This window comes from Calidris pugnax, unplaced genomic scaffold, assembly GCF_001431845.1.
Source record: "Calidris pugnax isolate Ruff unplaced genomic scaffold, ASM143184v1 scaffold39, whole genome shotgun sequence".
NCBI lineage: Eukaryota > Metazoa > Chordata > Aves > Charadriiformes > Scolopacidae > Calidris > Calidris pugnax.
In genome coordinates, this window is record NW_015090828.1 from 8,057,531 (window position 1) to 8,076,005 (window position 18,475).

Sequence of the window (18,475 nt, forward strand, 5' to 3'; positions counted from 1 at the left end):
TCTGTTTGAATTGAACAGACATAGTTGTTTTGAGTTGCAAACATAAAAGATGACTTATTACAAGTGCCTTGCATGCTCCTTTTTCAGGGAAGGAGGGGAGGAATTTGAAGAGTGCCAACAGAATTTGTCAAGTATTAATAGAATTTGTCCACCTTGAGCTCCTTTAAATGAGCAACAAAAAAACACCTGGAAAATATAGTAATGAAATACAGAGACATTGGAACTAATCAGTATTAAAAAAAAAAAAAGGTTCAAATACACAAAACTTTTCTGTGTAATGCCTGTAAATGCCTTAGTTACAGCAGGCAAAATTTTAGTTGTAAGACTGTAGAGATGAAGCATGCAGTTTATCTGAAACACACTGTGTCTAATCACTGGAAACAAACCCTGAGATTTTCAAGATGCTTCATGGAAATTCTGTATGAGACTGTCTGACCTGAAGGAGTCCTAAAATAGGGAGGCTTTCTTTTCTACTTTTATGTCAAAGAGTATTGGAAATAAGTGGGTTTAATGCAGCTAAAAAATATTATCCAAGGCTACATAACCATCACAAAACTGATTTCTTCACTGGAACAATTAGTTATGAGATTATGATGCTATGAATTTTTAGGAAATAAAGACAAAACCAGATATTTGTGCCCCTTCCATTTGCTGAAAAAGTAAACAGAAAAAAAAATTATAAAGTGTGTGATTAAGGCATAGAAATTAACTTGGTTGGAGCCTCATCTTGTACTTTTTATGGGCTAGAATTAGATGTTGCTTGCTCAATACACTGAAAATACTGGAGAGACAGACAAGAAAACACAAGGGGATAAACCCCTCAGTAGCTCAAAATGAAAATAAACACAGTTTTCATAGGGCTGTTGCTGGAGAAAGAAAGGATTTACAATTAAGGTCCATGTTTCCATTGTGGTAGTCAGATATTCCAAATAAATTCTGTGTTCTAACTTAATAAGAAACACCTGAATAAGCTTTATTCACCTTTAAATTTTATTTTGTAAATCTAATCCTGAAATATAGCACAGTTTCATCCAGCAAGTCTATTTTTCACATTCAACATCCTACTCAATTATTTAGGGGACACTTTTTACTGCTCTTTTCCTCTCCAGAGTGAATATGCTGGATTTGGCTTTATTCTGCGTAAGAACTGTTTAACTTTTCATGACGCAGCTCAAACCTATTTGAGTTCCTCAAATATATCGCTTTTAGTAAAATTAAGATATAAATCTCTAAATTTAAACATTTTTACCAGTATTAACATGGCAAAGAACTGGCACCCAAGTTGCTCACACAGTAAAACAATACAGGAAAGAAAACCGACATATTTCTCTTTTTTGTTGTTTTTTTAACACAGTGGATTTAGCTGTATTGCAAGGACTTTGAAAGATAAAAATTCACTGTGATATTGGTTAGTTTTCCTTTACATGAAACTAAAGATCAGATGAAAAGTCTTTGTTGTTGTCCCTTAATTAAGAATGACAATGTTATGCAGATTTACCCACATGGGAAACATACAGATAATTCCAGAAACATGCATTTTTTCTGGCTGCAACATGTACAAATCACACAAATACATTACTTCAAAATTTTTAATAAAATAAATTCAAATACATCTCATTCTCTGTCCATAGCTACACTGTTCAATATCAAAGAAATGCATACTTTTAAGAAATTGAAAATAAAAAAAAAAAGAGCCACAAAAGTTGGTATTGAATATATAACTCAAAATCCAGCTTGTAAAATTTGTCAAAATTAGGCAAATCGATCTTATCATCCACCACTTCACATAACCATTACCAATTCTTAAAAGACACTGCTAAAATATTTACAATAAATAAATAACTTACATCACTTAAAGTAAATGCTTTACAGTTTTCCTGAATCAAGTGAGTAAAATCAAGAGTACCAATGCAAATCATGTATAAACAAGTCTGGAAAATAACTCCCTCTAACAAAAAGAATTGTAGGAGGAGCAAAACGTGTCATAGTCTATTGCATACCATACTTTAGAAACAGTACATATACACATCTATAGACTCCAATATAGTTCTTCATTTTCTTTTCCTGCGCAAGAGGCTCAATATGGTCCATGTGCTTAAATAAGTAAACGCAGCAGCATGCAGTCTGGTTTGTCACCATATTTTAAGGTAGGGACAAACCTGTTTACATGAGCTAGTACTGGAAAGTACATAAAATACCTGGCCTTCAACAAACCGAATCGAGAACATTCAGCTCCACAGAAAAGGTACAGAAATGCCATGTAAGATTAGGCCCATGCTAACTGCCCTAAGATCTTTTCTAGCCACTTGTCACTGTAAAAGTTCCCCCTGGTTTTATTTGTGTACATACAGCTTTTTTTTAATGTAGAACATATATGTAGAAACTGGTTTCCAAATTGTGATTTTTCTAACAACATTGAATACATTTTGTCATTATTTATTGAAATGCTTGAAGAGACTTTCATATGTATGCTTCTGAAGATAAATGCATTGCTCTTGCATACAGAAAATTTGTACAAAAAAAGAATGAAAAGATGCTTAAGCTGTGGTCTGCTGAGTTCAGCTTCTATAGAGCTGGCAAGTATGACAATCATTGCATTTTGTTCAAATCAGTTTATTCAGTTTAATTTTTAAAGAAGAACTGAGGTCTAACTACTAGCTTAAAAGGCAATATAATCATGTGTGTAACTCCTGGAATGATGATAAAGCTAAATAACTAACAGCTTGAAACCTGTATAAAATGTGGGTGTAATTTTAAAACTGTGTAATTCTTAACATTAATCTAATGAAGCCTAGAAGATCAAGTGCAAAAAAAAAATTGTTTATGGTTAACTAATGTTTATTTTGATCTGTCTCCTGGTTTGACTCCAGGAAATAAACCACATTTTGGCACATAGAAATGTCAGACAACAGCAGTTCCACAGTAACAGATAGCTTTTTTAAACTTCAAGTAATTTACTCACCAATATAATTTGAGGACTGATAGTGTAGTTTTACAGGAAAGTCTTTAAAAAAAAAATTAATTGAGGTGCAAGAACTGTTTCATAAGTTCATATGTAGTAAAAGCCACAGCCTGGGAAGGAATACAACGAATATAATTTAGAGATAAACCACGGTATAATCCTCTTCGTATTCCATGTTGTTGATACACGTATTTCAGTGTCTGCACCATTGTACTGGAAAAATAAGAACTCGAATCATTATTTGGTACATGTATTCAATAGTCAAAATCACTTTCTTTAAGATACAAGACACTTGGTTTACTTGGACATCTATGGCAAAAACCCCTGGGACTCCATGTAGCAAAGCATTATAGTCTTCTGAACACTCAGAAGTCTGAGCTTCTGCAAGAAATTTGGGCACAAGGGGTGGGAACTGGGAAGAGGACAGTGCAATCCCATCTAAAGAGGTTTCAGTCTGAAAACACCTGCTCATTTACATCATAATGGCTGCCCATATTCTGTTGTCCATCTGGCAGGAAGGAGTTGAGAAGCATCACTTATTCTTACAAATGTAGTACAGAGCAATAGAAACATAAGTTGCCCGATGTAGCACACGCTTGTTGCGTTAAAGATCAGTACTTAGGCTTGAGTCCCATTCTCTTTCTTTGAGCACTTGATCATACTACCTGTCCTTCTAAAGCTCTGCATATATATTTTATGTTTAGCTCTTTATTTTATATCTTGCATATATGCAGCTTGCTCCACCATGACAAAGAGCTAGTATTTTCTCTCGAAAGAGAAATACTAGAATTTGTTAAGTACATAATATTTGACCTTATTAAAAGCAGAATTTGAAGTGTATATGCAAGGAGAATGATTTTCCTCACATACTTGTACTGAAAATGAGCAAATGGAGGCTGAATGCGAAGCACTGGAAAAATCCGTAAAGTGCTCAATATTTCCAAGCAATTAAAGACATTGAGAACATCTTCCATGTGGCTCAAAGCTTCAAGATTTCCTACTTGTTTTATCCTCTCATCCTCTGAAGACATATATGTCTACTGTCCTTTAAGACACAGCTCTCTCCAAACATCGTAACAACAACATTGTTAAATTGGGGAGCCTACTGTCTGTAACAGTAGTTCTCAAAAACACAGGAAGACCCTTACAACAATTAACACATTTTAATTTTTAAAGTATCTGGAGCAGAAAATAGCCAAGCAAAAAAAGCTTTAAGGCTGCTAAAGAAAACAGTGCAGTGACTTTCACAGCAAGCAACACCTAAGTTGTTTATGAAAGGTCACAGACTACTGCCAGTAAGATCCAGCTCAGCAAGGGACGTTCACACTGAGTCATGCTGGATTCAGACATAGACAAGTCCACAAGATTGAAAGTAACCAAGATGAAACTGTCATAGAGTTGAATTTGACTGAGGTAATTTGAAATTCAGGAAGTTTTTCAAGATGAGACCTGATTTTAAAAAATGTTACTAATACAAACACAGTGTTACTAACAAAAGTGCCATTGTGATTTCAGTTATTTTTTTAACCCCAAAGTGACAACGGCAGCTTCTGTCTGTGTGGAAACTTACTGATTAAAAGAATGAAGAAATCAACAATATAGTAGTTTGGTTTGTTTTTAAACTTTAGAACTAAGAATATAACTTTGCTCAGACATCTACGAATCAATTCGCTTACTAGAGATGGAAAGAAAATACTTACAGGCACTTTTCAGAATCGGGGAGAACCGCTCCTAACTGCATTCGCCTACGAGTTACATCAAGGGGATATCTACAGAGGAGATATTTGAACAGCAGTTCAACCAGATGTGTGATGACTATATGAATAGTGTTTAAAAAAAAAAAAAAGAATACAAAGAAGTCCACGTGCAACCTCCAAGCTCCCTTTTCAGTGAGTCAGGAATCCGGCTCAGATTCTCAACACAGCTGAAAGTTCTCCAAAAAGAGAGACCTCCCCTACACAACCAAAACCAGCAAATCAGATCTCTTAATATATTCCATTTGGCACGAGTAAGGAAGACACATGAAGGTCAGGTGAGAGTATAAAACAGTCTGTAAAACGCTGGAGGGAGAAGACACCTGAATCAAAAATAAAATTAACAGTTTAAAGATTAATAGAAATGACATTCGTAATGCAGTGATTTAGTGAAAAATTCATGCCATATAAGTCCATTAAATAATTTATTTTATGGACAAAATAAAATATGACAAGGACAGCATGAGAATGAAGAAAGCAGGCAAAGTAATAAAAAAAATTAATGCCAAATACAATATCTAAGACTTCAGGTTTGAGGATTTTTAAGGTTTTTTGTTGTTGGCTTGTTGTTTGTTTTTTTTTTTAAATTCAATGGCTTCACAGGTTATATTGCTTTGAAAATAAATCAGAATAAAAAAATTCTGCAAATTATGTTCACGGTCAAAATTTCATAGCTTACCAAACAAGATTCCAACTGATTATAGGAGATTTGTCTGAATTTGTTTAATTGACTCAATGCATATATCTTTAAAGACCCTGAAGATTAAATGGACATTTAGTAAACAAAACAGTAGGAAATAACTGAATTCCAGTGTCTGATTAACCTGATTTAAAAAGTTTACTAATAACTAGGCTTACATAAAATCGTATGCTCAGCTAAAAGTTTCTTTAGAGTGAACAGCTATATAGAAAAAAAAAAAGAAAAAAAAAGGAAACAATACCCAAACTTACGATATCGTCTGAGCTATTGCTCCAGCTATGCCACCACACAGCAGATTTACATGTGTTTTCAAAACTAAGACATCGGGATTATCTAATGAAGGCCGTCCAAGCAAGTTAGGTGCTTGAGCAAGTCCAATGCTCTTTAAGGTACCAAAGGTAAAAAATGAAAAACCTAAAAGGAAATTTAATTTTTATGCACTTTCATAAAAAAAACCAAACTATTTGTCGATGCATCATCATCATAAACAAGAAGCTGCAATTACAAAATGAAACTATTTTCCAATTCTTTGAGAAGCTTTTTTTTAAGAAGAAAGAAACAGGCAAATAATATTTTGAACTTCTACAGTGACTTCTGTCCAGATAAATTAGTATTTATAATTAACATTAAAAGAATGCTTTAAATAAGCTAGACTGTGTCTTAAATTACTGGATTGCCATTAAGAGTAACTCCTAAGGTCTTTTTAACTGAAGACCATCTCTCTTATATTACATACGAGTGTAGTTAGCTGGGCAGTTCTGACCTTCCTCCATCCCACTTCACCCACGGCTTTAGCTTGTCTAAGTATTTACATTAAATTCACCAGGAGATGGAGCCAATGCAGAGGCTCTAAGTACCCATCTATAGAGCGCTCTGCTTTCATGGATCTACAGGTTTGAGAGAAATACGCTATATGCTTTCTTCTGGGAAAACTGGGAAGCAGAAGAGATTTTACCTCTCTCCCCCTCAAGTCCAAGTTTCAGAAAAGCTAGACTTTGCATATTGAAGATGCTTTAACCCATGTTGATTAAGACTGAAGAGTTGCAAACGCTTCTATTGTCTCTCCCTCTTCATTCAATTAAAGACAGACTCCTTGATTTTAACAAGACTGAAGAGTTGAAAATGCTTCTATTGTCTCTCCCTCTTCATTCAATTAAAGACAGACTCCTTGATTTTAACAGAAGCTAATTAATTAGGTGTGCAAATATATTATGTAAATTTAGTAACACACATAATTGCTGATGGACTGCCACGTTCTGTTTGTAACTTACCCGCATATGGCGCCATTCCTACAACAGTTGGCATCAGCCCTCTGTAGAACCCACTAAAACCACCTTCCTTCAAAAAGAAAAATAAAAGTACATTTGTGGCAAGAAATACAACGAATGTCTTCACATGTTATACGACTGTTTATACAGATTCAGAGGACAGCAATCTGACTAACACCATCTAGCACCAAGGGCTAATGTCAAGTTCCATTTCTTGTGCCTGAAGAATTCAGGAGACAACTGCCTGGTTGCAGAGGAGATAGAGAAGTGAAAACAAAGGAGAAAAATCTACATCCAACATCATACTAGGAGACATTTCTGCATTATGCATATCCCTCCTCCCCAAATTTTTTTGTATCATTACTAATTGTTCTTGAAAAGCAACTTCTCTCTGCTGTTTTGGACCTCCCACTTACATGAACTTTAGCTACATCTTAACAGCCTAAATAGAAGGAAGCATCCAGATCATGTTTTTACATTAAAAAATTCAATGTGCACGCAATGAAGTCATGCTATTTTCCACCAAGCCACTATTTTCAACGCAGTGCAACATTCTTTAAAGAGCTTATTTTTGCTTTGATAGGACTGAAGATTAAAAGAAAAAAATACCTTTGTGTAAATCATCTTGAATGCATGGATAATTCCCATGTACTTGTGTTCCCCTTTTACTTGGAACGCCAGACGAACTCTAACCATATCAAGAGGGTAAGTACAAATCACTGCTGTAATACCTTTATTAAAAACAAAAACAAAACAAGCAAACAAAACTCACCTACACCTTATCTGATTCTAGGATTATCTTGAAAATTAGAATTTCCTTTTGTGGCAAGGAATATAATAGCATATACAGAATATTTTCTTAAAGAAACACTTAAAAGTCACTTATAATCAGCAAACAGGAACACTAACTTCAGCAACACATGAAGGATTTATATTTATACTTGGTGTTCACTGAAGCTGCACACCTAGGCCTTGATTTCCAAAGATTTATGGGCCTAACTGTATTCACATGAACAATCTTATTTAAGTCCATGGCTCATAAGCACCAGGCTAGTCAAGTGCATCAGCTTTACTGGATTGCAACCATAAAACTTAATCCTACCACACCTTAAAAATAAAGTAAAAATCAAGCTACCAAATTTACATGTTTCATTTCAAAAAGATTGTGTCAGGATATGATGTGATCACTGGATATAGATACGTGTATCTATCTACTGCATCTTAAAACACTAAACATATTCTAATGACGTTTAAAATAAAGTCAGGATTGTACTGATGAAGAGTACTCAACTGCGTTGCATTACTGCATTTCAATATTCATGTTACACCAGCACTTAAAACTCTGACCAAAAAAATCTATTTCTAGACTTAAGATGCCAAAAAAAAAAATTAAATCTTAGGATTCATCCAGTTATGAACTGCTTCAAATCTGATTAGACACTGATTAACTTGTAATTTTGGAAACCGAACTCTGGTACAGAGAACAACTCCTCTAACATTTACCTTAATAACAAATTCTTTCCTAATGCTAGTTTTTGAGGTAAATCACTCAATTGCTGACAAATGATTTGGAGGGAATAGTTAAAACTGTTTATTAAAACCAGGTCATTTTCTGGTGGTATACCACTCTAACACACCGGCAGAAGGAAAAAAGAAAGCAAAAAGCTTTGTGATCTGTCAATGAAGAGAAAAAAAAAAGCTAGAACAAAACCAACACACCGGCAGACGGAAAAAAGAAAGCAAAAAGCTTTGTGATCTATATTGTTTTCTAGCACCCGCTCTAATTTAGCTAAACATCGCCCTCAGAAGTTGGTCCCACAGAAGATAAACACGCTTTTTATGCCAGCAGGAAATTGTTGCTTCCTCTTAAGTTTTAATAGTCTCTTAATGATATCTCTTTTTGTAGGCGTATCATTTCCCCTCCTTTCCACAAGGTAAAAAGAAAACCACGAGAAGGAGAGGAAAAAAAAAAAACAACAAAACAACAGCAGCAAACAAACCAACCACAAAACCCAAACACAACTTCAGCAAAGAAACTCTTCATAATCTTTTTTGTCTGGTGAGAAGAAAAAAGCAACTTTAGTAAGCTGAAGGATCTGACAGAAGATACCAGGATTAGATAGGGAGGAAAAAAAAAGAAAAAAGAACACCGTAAGTGAGCTATCCAAAAAGCTGACATCGGTCAACTGCCAACTGAGAATAAAGGAGTAAGGCTTGTGGCCTTCTAGAGTATTCTACGAGCAATTTATTTTAGAAGACAAAAACATCTCTTTCAGAGATTTTGGACAAATCCTCTGAACAAAAAGCTGAACATCTGCAGTTGATTTTTGATGTTGTCTTCTCACCCATAGGGTTCAAAAGTTGGAAGCTGCAAAACACCAAGGCAACTTTAGGACTGTTTCCCCTGACCTACATTATTAAATGCCACCTTTTCCTAATGGATTGCCTAAGATGTCCAGAAATATTGTAAAATAGGTGAATTCAAGCAGTTAAAAAAAAAAATTAGAAAAGGGGGAAAAAAGCTTTTACGGAGCTTAAGAGTTCACAGGAAAGTCACCCTACTTCAGAAAACAGGCAACTTTATCCCCCATCTCTTTCCAATCATGCACTGATTGTATCCAGAAATATTCTCTGAGCAAAGACTAGCAAACAGACCAACCAAGGGTTTGGTGAATGCACTAATTAGTGAACACAATCCAAAAATAGCACAATTGAAAAAAAAGAAAAATCAGATGAAAAGAAACTATATGCAGTATGAATTTAAATAAAATCTTTTCTTTTTTTCACTTTTTCTTAATATCCTTGAGCCATGAATTGTGAAAAAAAAGAACAACAATGGGGATTTCTAAGATCAACCACAAAATATACTTTCTTGAAGCAACTGGGAGAAGCACGTTACTGCTTACTATTCATATAAGCAAAATGTACATACAGGGGATCAAGATTTCCTTTGGGGCTCAGGAGAGACACCACCCTGTCTAGGAGGAATGGTGGCCAGCTTTGGGACACAAAGTCGTTTTGGTGAAGTCTGCAAAATTACTAATCTCATCTCTACTCCCTAAACATTACAAGTTATCAGCAGTCAGACCATCACATCTTTAGGCTGATTCCCTGTCTTGAGGAAGCAAAGTCTATCCCAAATGACAAGAGTTGAGACAAAAACATCTCCCACGGTTGTTTTAACAAGACAGAATTGGAAGTACCTCAACTATTACAAGTTATCAGCAGTCAGACCACCACATCTTTAGGCTGATTCCTTTTCTTGAGGAAGCAAAGTCTATCCCAAATAATGAGAGTTAAGACAAAAATATCTCCCACGGTTGTTTAACAAGACAGAATTGGAAGTACCTCAACAGTTCAGAGATAGATACTGCAGTTCAGAGTGTCTCATCTGGGGTCTCATCTGAAATGATCATAATAGGGCAATGGAGCTCCTCCCTCCTTTAAGGAATCACTTCAAAACCAGCAGACTTTTTCCATTGCAAATGCTGACTCAGAAGCCAAGGAAGTCAGAGAAAAACCATATTGTCCTCAAGCACCTTTGACCACTCTTGGGGACAAGATACTGGGTTACCCAGACCTTTACTGAGACTTAGCATCAATGAAGCATGACAGGAATTAGACTGTCCTTGATTTGCTTCCCCGGCTTTGGGAGTTAACAATGAGCTTAGCTGTATAGGGATTTACCTCTATCTCACATTTTCCCTACTATTCCTCCATTCTTAGTAATTTTCTTTGAAAATAAAAAACCCCCACATTTGGAGCAAGAAGAAAAAGCACATGAAACACAATTACAAAGATCAGGTACTGTAAACATATCTGATATGAAAGTTTTTACGATTTCTGTATCATTCTCTTTGTACTTTATCAATAACTATGTAGATGAACTTAAGTACTACCAGGTGATTCAGAGTCATACAGCTCAAAAAGTGATAAGCACAAGTTACTGCCTTGAACTGAAGAAGATATGCTCCTTAACTAGCATAAAGATTAATTTATCAAGGAGGTATTTTCTGAACAAAACAAAGCTTCAGGAACCATACATACAGAGAAATAGCTGATGACAAAGGATTTTTATCAGGCTAAAGAACTGCCTAATTTATAAATTTTAACATTTCTAGACCTACAATATATAGTTTCTTTCTGAATTACACCTGAAGAAGTAAACAGCTCAGTCTTTTAAAATGTTCATTCAAATAGGAAACTCTTAGTTACACACTACTTAAAATTGAAACAGTCAGTGTCCTCCTGCAGAGTATCCTCACTAGCATACAGAAACATGCTTTCTGTATTAGTTTAATGGAACTTGAGTTTATTGTAGATAACATTTAGTCTATTCTTTTTTGGCTTTTTTTATTTGTAAGTTAATCAAGTGCAGGGGAGGAAATATACATTTCTGTGGTTTAATTCAGATTTTTCAATTAGAAAACTAAAACCAAATTATATTTGCAAAATCATCCTGTGATACAAGTGTTATTTGATAATTTTATTTCCTAAACCCCACTAACCTCTATGATTTCTCCATCTTTTCCCCAGCTCTGTCTTTCCCTAAAAGAAGTTATACACCATTTATCTGTAAATGAGGTGTTACAGCTGAAATTTGAATCACACAAGACTCAGGAAATTGAGAGTTAAAGTTTCCACAGTAACTTTAACTTGGCCTCCTTAAATATATGCATTACAATAGGTTTTTCTTCTCTCTCACTCCACTACCCCCATCCCCATTGCCTTGTTTTTCCCTGTGGATATGCTTTTGATCCTGTTTATCAGTTACAGAAGATACTCAAATGTTTCCCACCACTTTGAAGCCGATTCAGGTTTGCTGACTGCTAGTAATGCTGGAAACACTGACATAGCAAGATTTAAGTAGCAGTAGCCTACGCAGAAGTGAAAGCAGACAGCTGTGTGGCTAGATGGCATAGAGGGGACAAAAAGGAAAGGGAAACAAGGGGTACCCATTTTCAACTGCATAATATTGGGTTCCAGGAAAACTGTGAAGACCCCTCTCCACCAACGTTGGGCTGCATGCAGCACACCGTCTCCTTTAGTCATTTAATGTTAGAAAAAACAAAATAATATCCCTTAATACAGCCAGCAAGAGACAAAGCCACACGAGTTAAAGCAAGAAATACTATCAATTTCTTTTAAAAATATTTTCTTATTTTGCTTGCAAATCTAGAGAACTTGTGTTTCAGATTTCAAAGTCTATGCTCTTCTTAATGCCTACTTCCTACCCTGTATCTTCTTAGCATACTCAATATAAACCCTCCCTTCTTATTTATCTAATGAATATCCCAAAAAGCAGTTGATGCCACCTAGTAAACAAAGAGCAAGACATTCACTTGTGATACTATTACTATATGCAACTGCTATATTCATTTTACTGCATAATCTACCTCATCTACTCAGTTTTGGGGTTCTCAATACCAAACTACTAAGTATATGGTACTTAAGTGCATCACACAAAGCATTTCTTTTGACCATGGTTTCCAGATGGTACTGTATATTAATTTTATTTCTGTTACTCTAACCACACAAACCAGATTTAACTAGTAAGGTGCTTAAAACAATGCCAGATGCTATTAATTTATCTTTGCAAAGAATTCCAGCATGTCCAACACTGACAGAGTTAAGCTGATTATTCAATGTTATCACAGGGCTTCACAAGTCAGGTTCCAGGTCTCTGACAAGGCTCCTGAAAAAGCTAATAATAAGCTTTTGGGAAAAAAAAAAACAAAAAACAAAAAACAAAAAACAAAAAAACCCACACAAACCAACCAAAGTTAAGCATTCTTTAGTAGAGTTAGATGGGGGGAAATAAATTTTTAAAAAGGGGAAAAAAAATATCTATGTATGTTTTACACTTCTTTCAGATAGAAAGCCAGCCAGGTTCTGGAACATATCTTGCCAGATGGGTTCTGGTAGTTTTTGTTTCATCCTATTCTCTTTCCTTTTCCTCTGATGGCATGCAAAGCCAAAATATTTTCACGAGGCCTTCCCAGTTTAACTAAAGGTAGTATTAACAAACTCCAGTATTTTTATTCCAAAATAAGCTAAATATTAATACTCATGTCATAAACTATTTAAAGACTGTCACTAGACAGCATTAAGCCCATTTTATAAAGTAAAAGTACATGAAGAACCACCTCGATTAAAAATCAGTGCACTATAACTTACCTTTCCCTGCTTTTTCTTAGCTACTGTTGGCTGATTGACTAGCAAGAGGAAAACAGAAATGTATAATCATACTACATACTGACTGTTTACAAATGGGTTTTTCTACTGCTACTGCGCTAATTGGTAAGTGATTCTTTTTTTAACATTCACACATGCTCTAAAAAATATCCTGACAATCCTGCATTGGCTGTTGAAAGGTATAGGCATTTCTGGGAAATCCAAATAATCCACACGTTTAAGGAGCTGCAGTTCTCTCTATTTCTATGGGCTTATATTCAAGCTAGTAGCAATGGCAGACATGCTGATGAACCAGTTCTACTAAAACCTGCATCTTTATACTTCATCTTGATGACACTGGATTTTTCATTTTTTTAAGAGCTATAGTAATAAACACTACGAAAACTGTGCTTTACAACACAGCACAGAATTCAATGCTTAAACAAATACATTTTAAAGAATACTCTTAGACAAACAGTTTTCAATTAGGCAACTATTTGTTACATTAACCATTTACTAGTATTTTTGCTCATTCCAAATTTGCACCAGTTTGACCTGAAAACCCACCAAATCATCCTTTAAACAAATATTAACTTTTCAGCAAAAGGGATCTCTGAAATCCAAGTACAAAACTATACCTGCCATGGATCCAGCCATTAATCGATGCACATGCCCAGAAATCCCAAGGTGCTTCTTTATTACCTACAAAATACAGGATATTTACAATAGTCATATACCAAAAAGAACAGGACAGTACATCCCACAGTTTATTAGCACATTCATGCAAACTCTGAAGCTGTTTCCAAAAAGTTTACGACACTACAAATTACTTACACTTAATTGCTGTTAAAAGAATTTTCTGAGCATTGCTGCTGTTACCAATTTCTAATTAAAATCATGGAAGTGCTAAAATTCTACTAAGAAGTGAGAATGATTAAATGAAAGTATTTGTACTGTTTACTTCAGGAACTAGATTAATTGTTTATTTAGTTATCTTTAATGTGTGTCAAACAAGGCAAGCTGAACGCTATCGTTGTTGCAAGACAGAGAGCAAAGGACATTGAGCAAAGTTGAAAAGTGACACATTTGATAAGAGTAAATTTTTCTTCCGTGCCCAGCACGTGAAATGTACTCTTATAAAGATATTTTCAACAGTTTAACTGGATTAAAAAAAAAAAAAAAAGGAGACGAGAGAAATTGGACAAGCATTTGAAAGCAAGAACTCCTTAAGTTACATTACGTCCTGGAAGTAAGTTAGAAATCAGTTTCCAGGCTTTTACAAAATAATTGAGACTATTTAAGAAGCAGTTTCACCTATAAAGAAGATCACTTCATATCTTCCCTCTTTAAGTATTGAAGGGGTTTTTTCCCCCCTTTACACATTCCTGCAAAACATCTTGAATGTTTGTTGTCAATTACTAGATTAGAGAAACTGCTATGATTCTAAATCATTTCTTGAAATTGGCAGATTCATAAATCATTTCCTTATAAAGTATAAATGCAGTCTTTTATGCAACACAACATAAAGCAAGCATAGATCAACAGCACTTATGATTACACCACAAAAAAAGAACATAAGAAACTCATTACAGTTACTTCTTTGTATAAGCTTTCTGAAATTTGCTCTTTAGGGAGGAAAATCACAATTTCAATTTCACTGTAAAGATCACGATCATGCAATTTACTTCACTGGGTATGAAATCTGACCTTTCAAACACAGAGTTCCTCATCGCTAACAGTAAAATAGCATTTTTCACCACATTTAAGCAATGTTTAAAAATACCTTCATGCTAACACCTGACTTCCAAAAGATGTTGCAGGTATTTATTATGTATTTATTATGAAAGAGTAAATGTGTGAGAGCTGAAAGGAATACATGAATCCTGCAAGACCCTGCAATGAGCATTTTCTCTTCCAAGACATTTTTATGTAGAACCTGACGTAGTCATTTGTCAGGTCAAATATAACAGTCATACCCACACAGACTTTCAAGTTTAAGTTATTCCATCCATCAAGTACTAAGAATCCCAACACAATGTAATAAAGAGGTTCCATTCTAAGTTTTGTTCCTATATGATTCACCAAGGGCTATCTTACAGCAATACAAATAGCAGAAGACTTTACCTTTTTCTTTCACACACACACCAAAGTATTATTCTCAACAGTGCAAAGGTACAAAAACTGTTGGGAATTATTTTTCTTAAGCAACACCGCATAAAGTTCCGCTGTTGCCCTGACATTTCGTATGGGTAGATTAAGAAAAAGTAAAGTAACCTTAGAAAAGACATGCAGCTAATTAATAAGACACTAAAGTTTCCGTGTTAGTTTCTATCACTTAAAAGAATCTGTATTCATTGTTGGCAGAAGAAAAAAAAAAAGAAAACAAAATAAATTCAACTACCTTTTTATATTGGTCAAATGCCATAAACTGAATTGCGCCATATGGAAAGATTCTAATCATCATTGCCCCGTTTCCTTTATACAGCCCAAGGTAACCTTCCTTTTTGGGGACAGCACACAATGTAGAAAACACTCCTGCCAGCAATACAAAAGAGGTATTGAACAATTACACTGGAGGGGGGAGAGAAAAAAAAAAAATCAAGCAAAACATTACAGACAATAAGAAAGTACGCATAGAACTAACACCGCATCATGTTGCTCATGTAGCTATGGAAAGTAGAAAAACCACTTTCAATGCTCAAGCATTACCAGAAGGTTTAAGGTTAATTTCTACCAGCTTTCTCACCTTCCAGACTGGGCAGACCTCTTTCTGAATTCATGCAATCAGGCCCCACGACTCGCCTGGGCTGCAGGCAATCCTGTCCCAGGTGACACTGCCCACCCCCAGAGGCTAATACCAGCAAGAGAAGGAAGGAAACTGGCTGACTTGCAATTCAGTCCATTCAAAATAAATTAATACATACTTAAAAAACTAAAATAATGGACAAACAAACTATTATTGTTACGTGCTAACTTACAGACTAAATGCCGTTACTGAGGACATGAAGTAAACAAATTTTATCATTACTTACAACTCAAACATCTCACACTTCCTGTCCCAGAGTTGTTGCAACAAGAAGCAATTCTATTCCCTTTTAATAGGTGGGAAATAATGCAAGATCACGCAAAGTTTGGGCAAAACCTACAGTTTTATTATAAACATATTATTAGTTATGTGCAATTGCTATCAAATTGACTTTTTTTTTAAAAGGAATAAACTGTAACAGTTACACTGTTTTCATTCACATGCAACTACTTAATATAAAAGCTGAATATGGAAAAGGCTTACACATTACTTTCAGGCAGAAAAAAAAAAAGAGTAGTTGACAAACCTTTGATTGAAGCTTAAATGAAATAAGTATTAATTAGTTTCTGGAGTTCTAAGAATATGATACTAAATCTATTTTTAAGCTGTCAGTCTTATTACATGCCTCTGAAAACACTCATGCCACGATCAGAATTTCTCTCTACCCTGCAATGATGAGTTACAGTTCTGATTTCTTAAAACACATGCTCCGAGACCCACGTGGCACGAACTCCACCCAGCAAGGGCAGTAAAAACATGTCGTGAGGGCTTTGATGAACTAATCCCTCTTGCCCTACATGTAATAAGGACACGCGGTCAAGTCAGACACATTTCAAATAATCAGCATCATATCTAACACCCTAAATAGGGGAGAATGTAAGATTTTACTTGCCAATTATGGCACAGTACAAAGCAATCAGAAAATAAGGATTTAAAATGTCAGACAAACCAATTATTTCAGATTCACAGACTGGAGATTTGAGCGCATACTTATGTGACTGTGTTACCAAAACGCCACGTTATTTGTGTTTCCTTTTTTTGGCACAGCCAATTGAATATATACCCATTGAGTTTTGTTTCAAGATTTATTTTCCCAGCCTTTAAAGAAAAAATTATCTTTGGTTAGCTAAAAAAAAAATCCCAAAAGTTTCACTCCATGTAAAATGAACCAAGTCAAAATGACAGTTTTTTTTCTTAACAACTGTGACACGCTTGGATTTCGGAACCCGAGTTCTGCCATACTTTGAGATGAAATACCTGAGATGCTATGCACAAGAGGGCAGTGTTACAGCCCCAGGAGGAAGGGTTCTGAACACGCTGACAACCCAGAGTTTATTCTCTGCCCATGATGCAACACAGCCACCCAACACGCATCACCTGCGCCTCACGCCAAGCACAAACCCAGCTCCAGCTCCCACCGGCCACGCTGCTGTCTGCCAGCAGAAGCCAGGGGGATTCAGTGGTCACCGCCATGGAATCACCAGCCCCGGTGAAGGCTACCAAGCTCTGAGAGAGGCACCGATTCCCACAGCCCCAGGGAGCTGGGGATGGCTGGCGCAGACCGCAGCACTTCTTGCCAGATGTGACGGCTCTGAACGTGAGCGATCCCAGCTTTGAACCCGCCGTTACCAATCTCCTGCTGGCTTCGGGAAAAGGAAGATCAAGCCCAGCTCCTACGTGCTGGACTGAGGATTATCCCGACACCTCAATCTCTCACACATCACCCAACACCCCAACTTGCGGGCACAAGGCTTTATTTTTCTTTTTAAAAACACGGCACAGAGACCGACCAGCCTCCTGATTAGCACCTTCTCCCGTCAGCCACACGGCTGAAGAAATCAACATGCCCAAACCATACGCCTTGCACTTAAAAATCCCAAAATTCGACGCGCAGCAGCCATCTTACCGAGATGTTTGTAATGGTGGTTGTGAGCCTGCAGCAAGATCTTTACTCGATCCAGTGGTGCAGTAGTTGTTTTGGCACAACATCCTGCAACACCTTTCCAAGAGGGGGAGGAAAAAAGAGAAGTGACGGGATGCAAAAGTTCTTCGTGGATAAATAAGGGTTTTTTTCTCAGGGATTTTTAAATGGAACAGGGGGAGAAGAACTGGAAAAAGCCCCGATGACAGCATGTTACAAAACTCTTAAAGCCTTACGAAAGCTACTTTTCCCGATGACAGAAGCCTTGAAGCCTCCAGAGGAAGTTTCTCGGGAGTTTTTTCCCCAAAACACAGCTCCCTCCTTCCCCGCAGAGCACTTCACGGCCAGATCCAGCTGCAAACCAACCAACCCACCCCCTGCCTGCCGCCGTGCCCACCAGACCGCTGGGACGACGCCCCGTGGGGAGAATAAATCGGATTTATTTGTTTTTTTTCCCTCTAAGAGGTTATGACCGCGGGGTTGTCTATGTCTCCCACCCACCCCCCTCCTTAATCTCCGCCACAGCTCGGGCAGAGGCGCTGAGAAGGTTCAACCGCCGTCCGAGCCACCGGCACGGCGGGGCGAGGGGAAAAGGGAAAGAAAAGCCCAACCACCACACGGTTCGTGCCGGGGGTACCGACGCGGAAAGGATCTCCGCCTCCCCCCGGCAGAGCCCGGCCTCCCCGCCGCCGGGCAGGGGCCCGCCCGGGGCACCCACCTCCGGCGATGAAGGAGCGCAGCCAGTAGAAATCGCGGCGCGCAGACCCCGGGGGCAACGCGGCGCCGGGCCCCGCCGCCGCCGGGGAAGCCATGGGGCCGGGTCGGGCTGGGAGCGGAAGGCGGCGGCTCCGGTTACCTCAGGCGGCGGCGGGGAGGAGCTCGGGGCGGCC

At 37.0% G+C, this 18,475-nt stretch overlaps 1 protein-coding gene across 3 annotated transcripts; it reads right to left on the reverse strand.

Annotated features, from left to right (window-relative positions):
• Positions 1-1,575: 1,575 nt before the first annotated feature.
• Positions 1,576-18,469, reverse strand: SLC25A16 (solute carrier family 25 (mitochondrial carrier), member 16). Of its 3 annotated transcripts, none has more exons than XM_014940518.1 (9): positions 18,304-18,469; positions 17,571-17,663; positions 15,260-15,393; positions 13,497-13,560; positions 7,294-7,415; positions 6,688-6,754; positions 5,668-5,830; positions 4,663-4,731; positions 1,576-3,175 (listed from the first exon to the last, which is right to left on the reverse strand). In XM_014940518.1, the coding sequence occupies exons 1-9, from the start codon at positions 18,395-18,397 to the stop codon at positions 3,019-3,021; spliced, it is 963 nt and encodes a 320-aa protein (XP_014796004.1). In that variant the 5' UTR covers positions 18,398-18,469; the 3' UTR covers positions 1,576-3,018. The 3 variants fall into 3 exon arrangements, 2 of the variants coding, with proteins under 2 accessions (XP_014796004.1, XP_014796005.1); XR_001411802.1 differs by having other exon boundaries at positions 3,066-3,175; positions 4,663-5,039; XM_014940519.1 differs by lacking the exons at positions 17,571-17,663; positions 18,304-18,469 and adding an exon at positions 15,605-15,884.
• Positions 18,470-18,475: the final 6 nt, after the last annotated feature.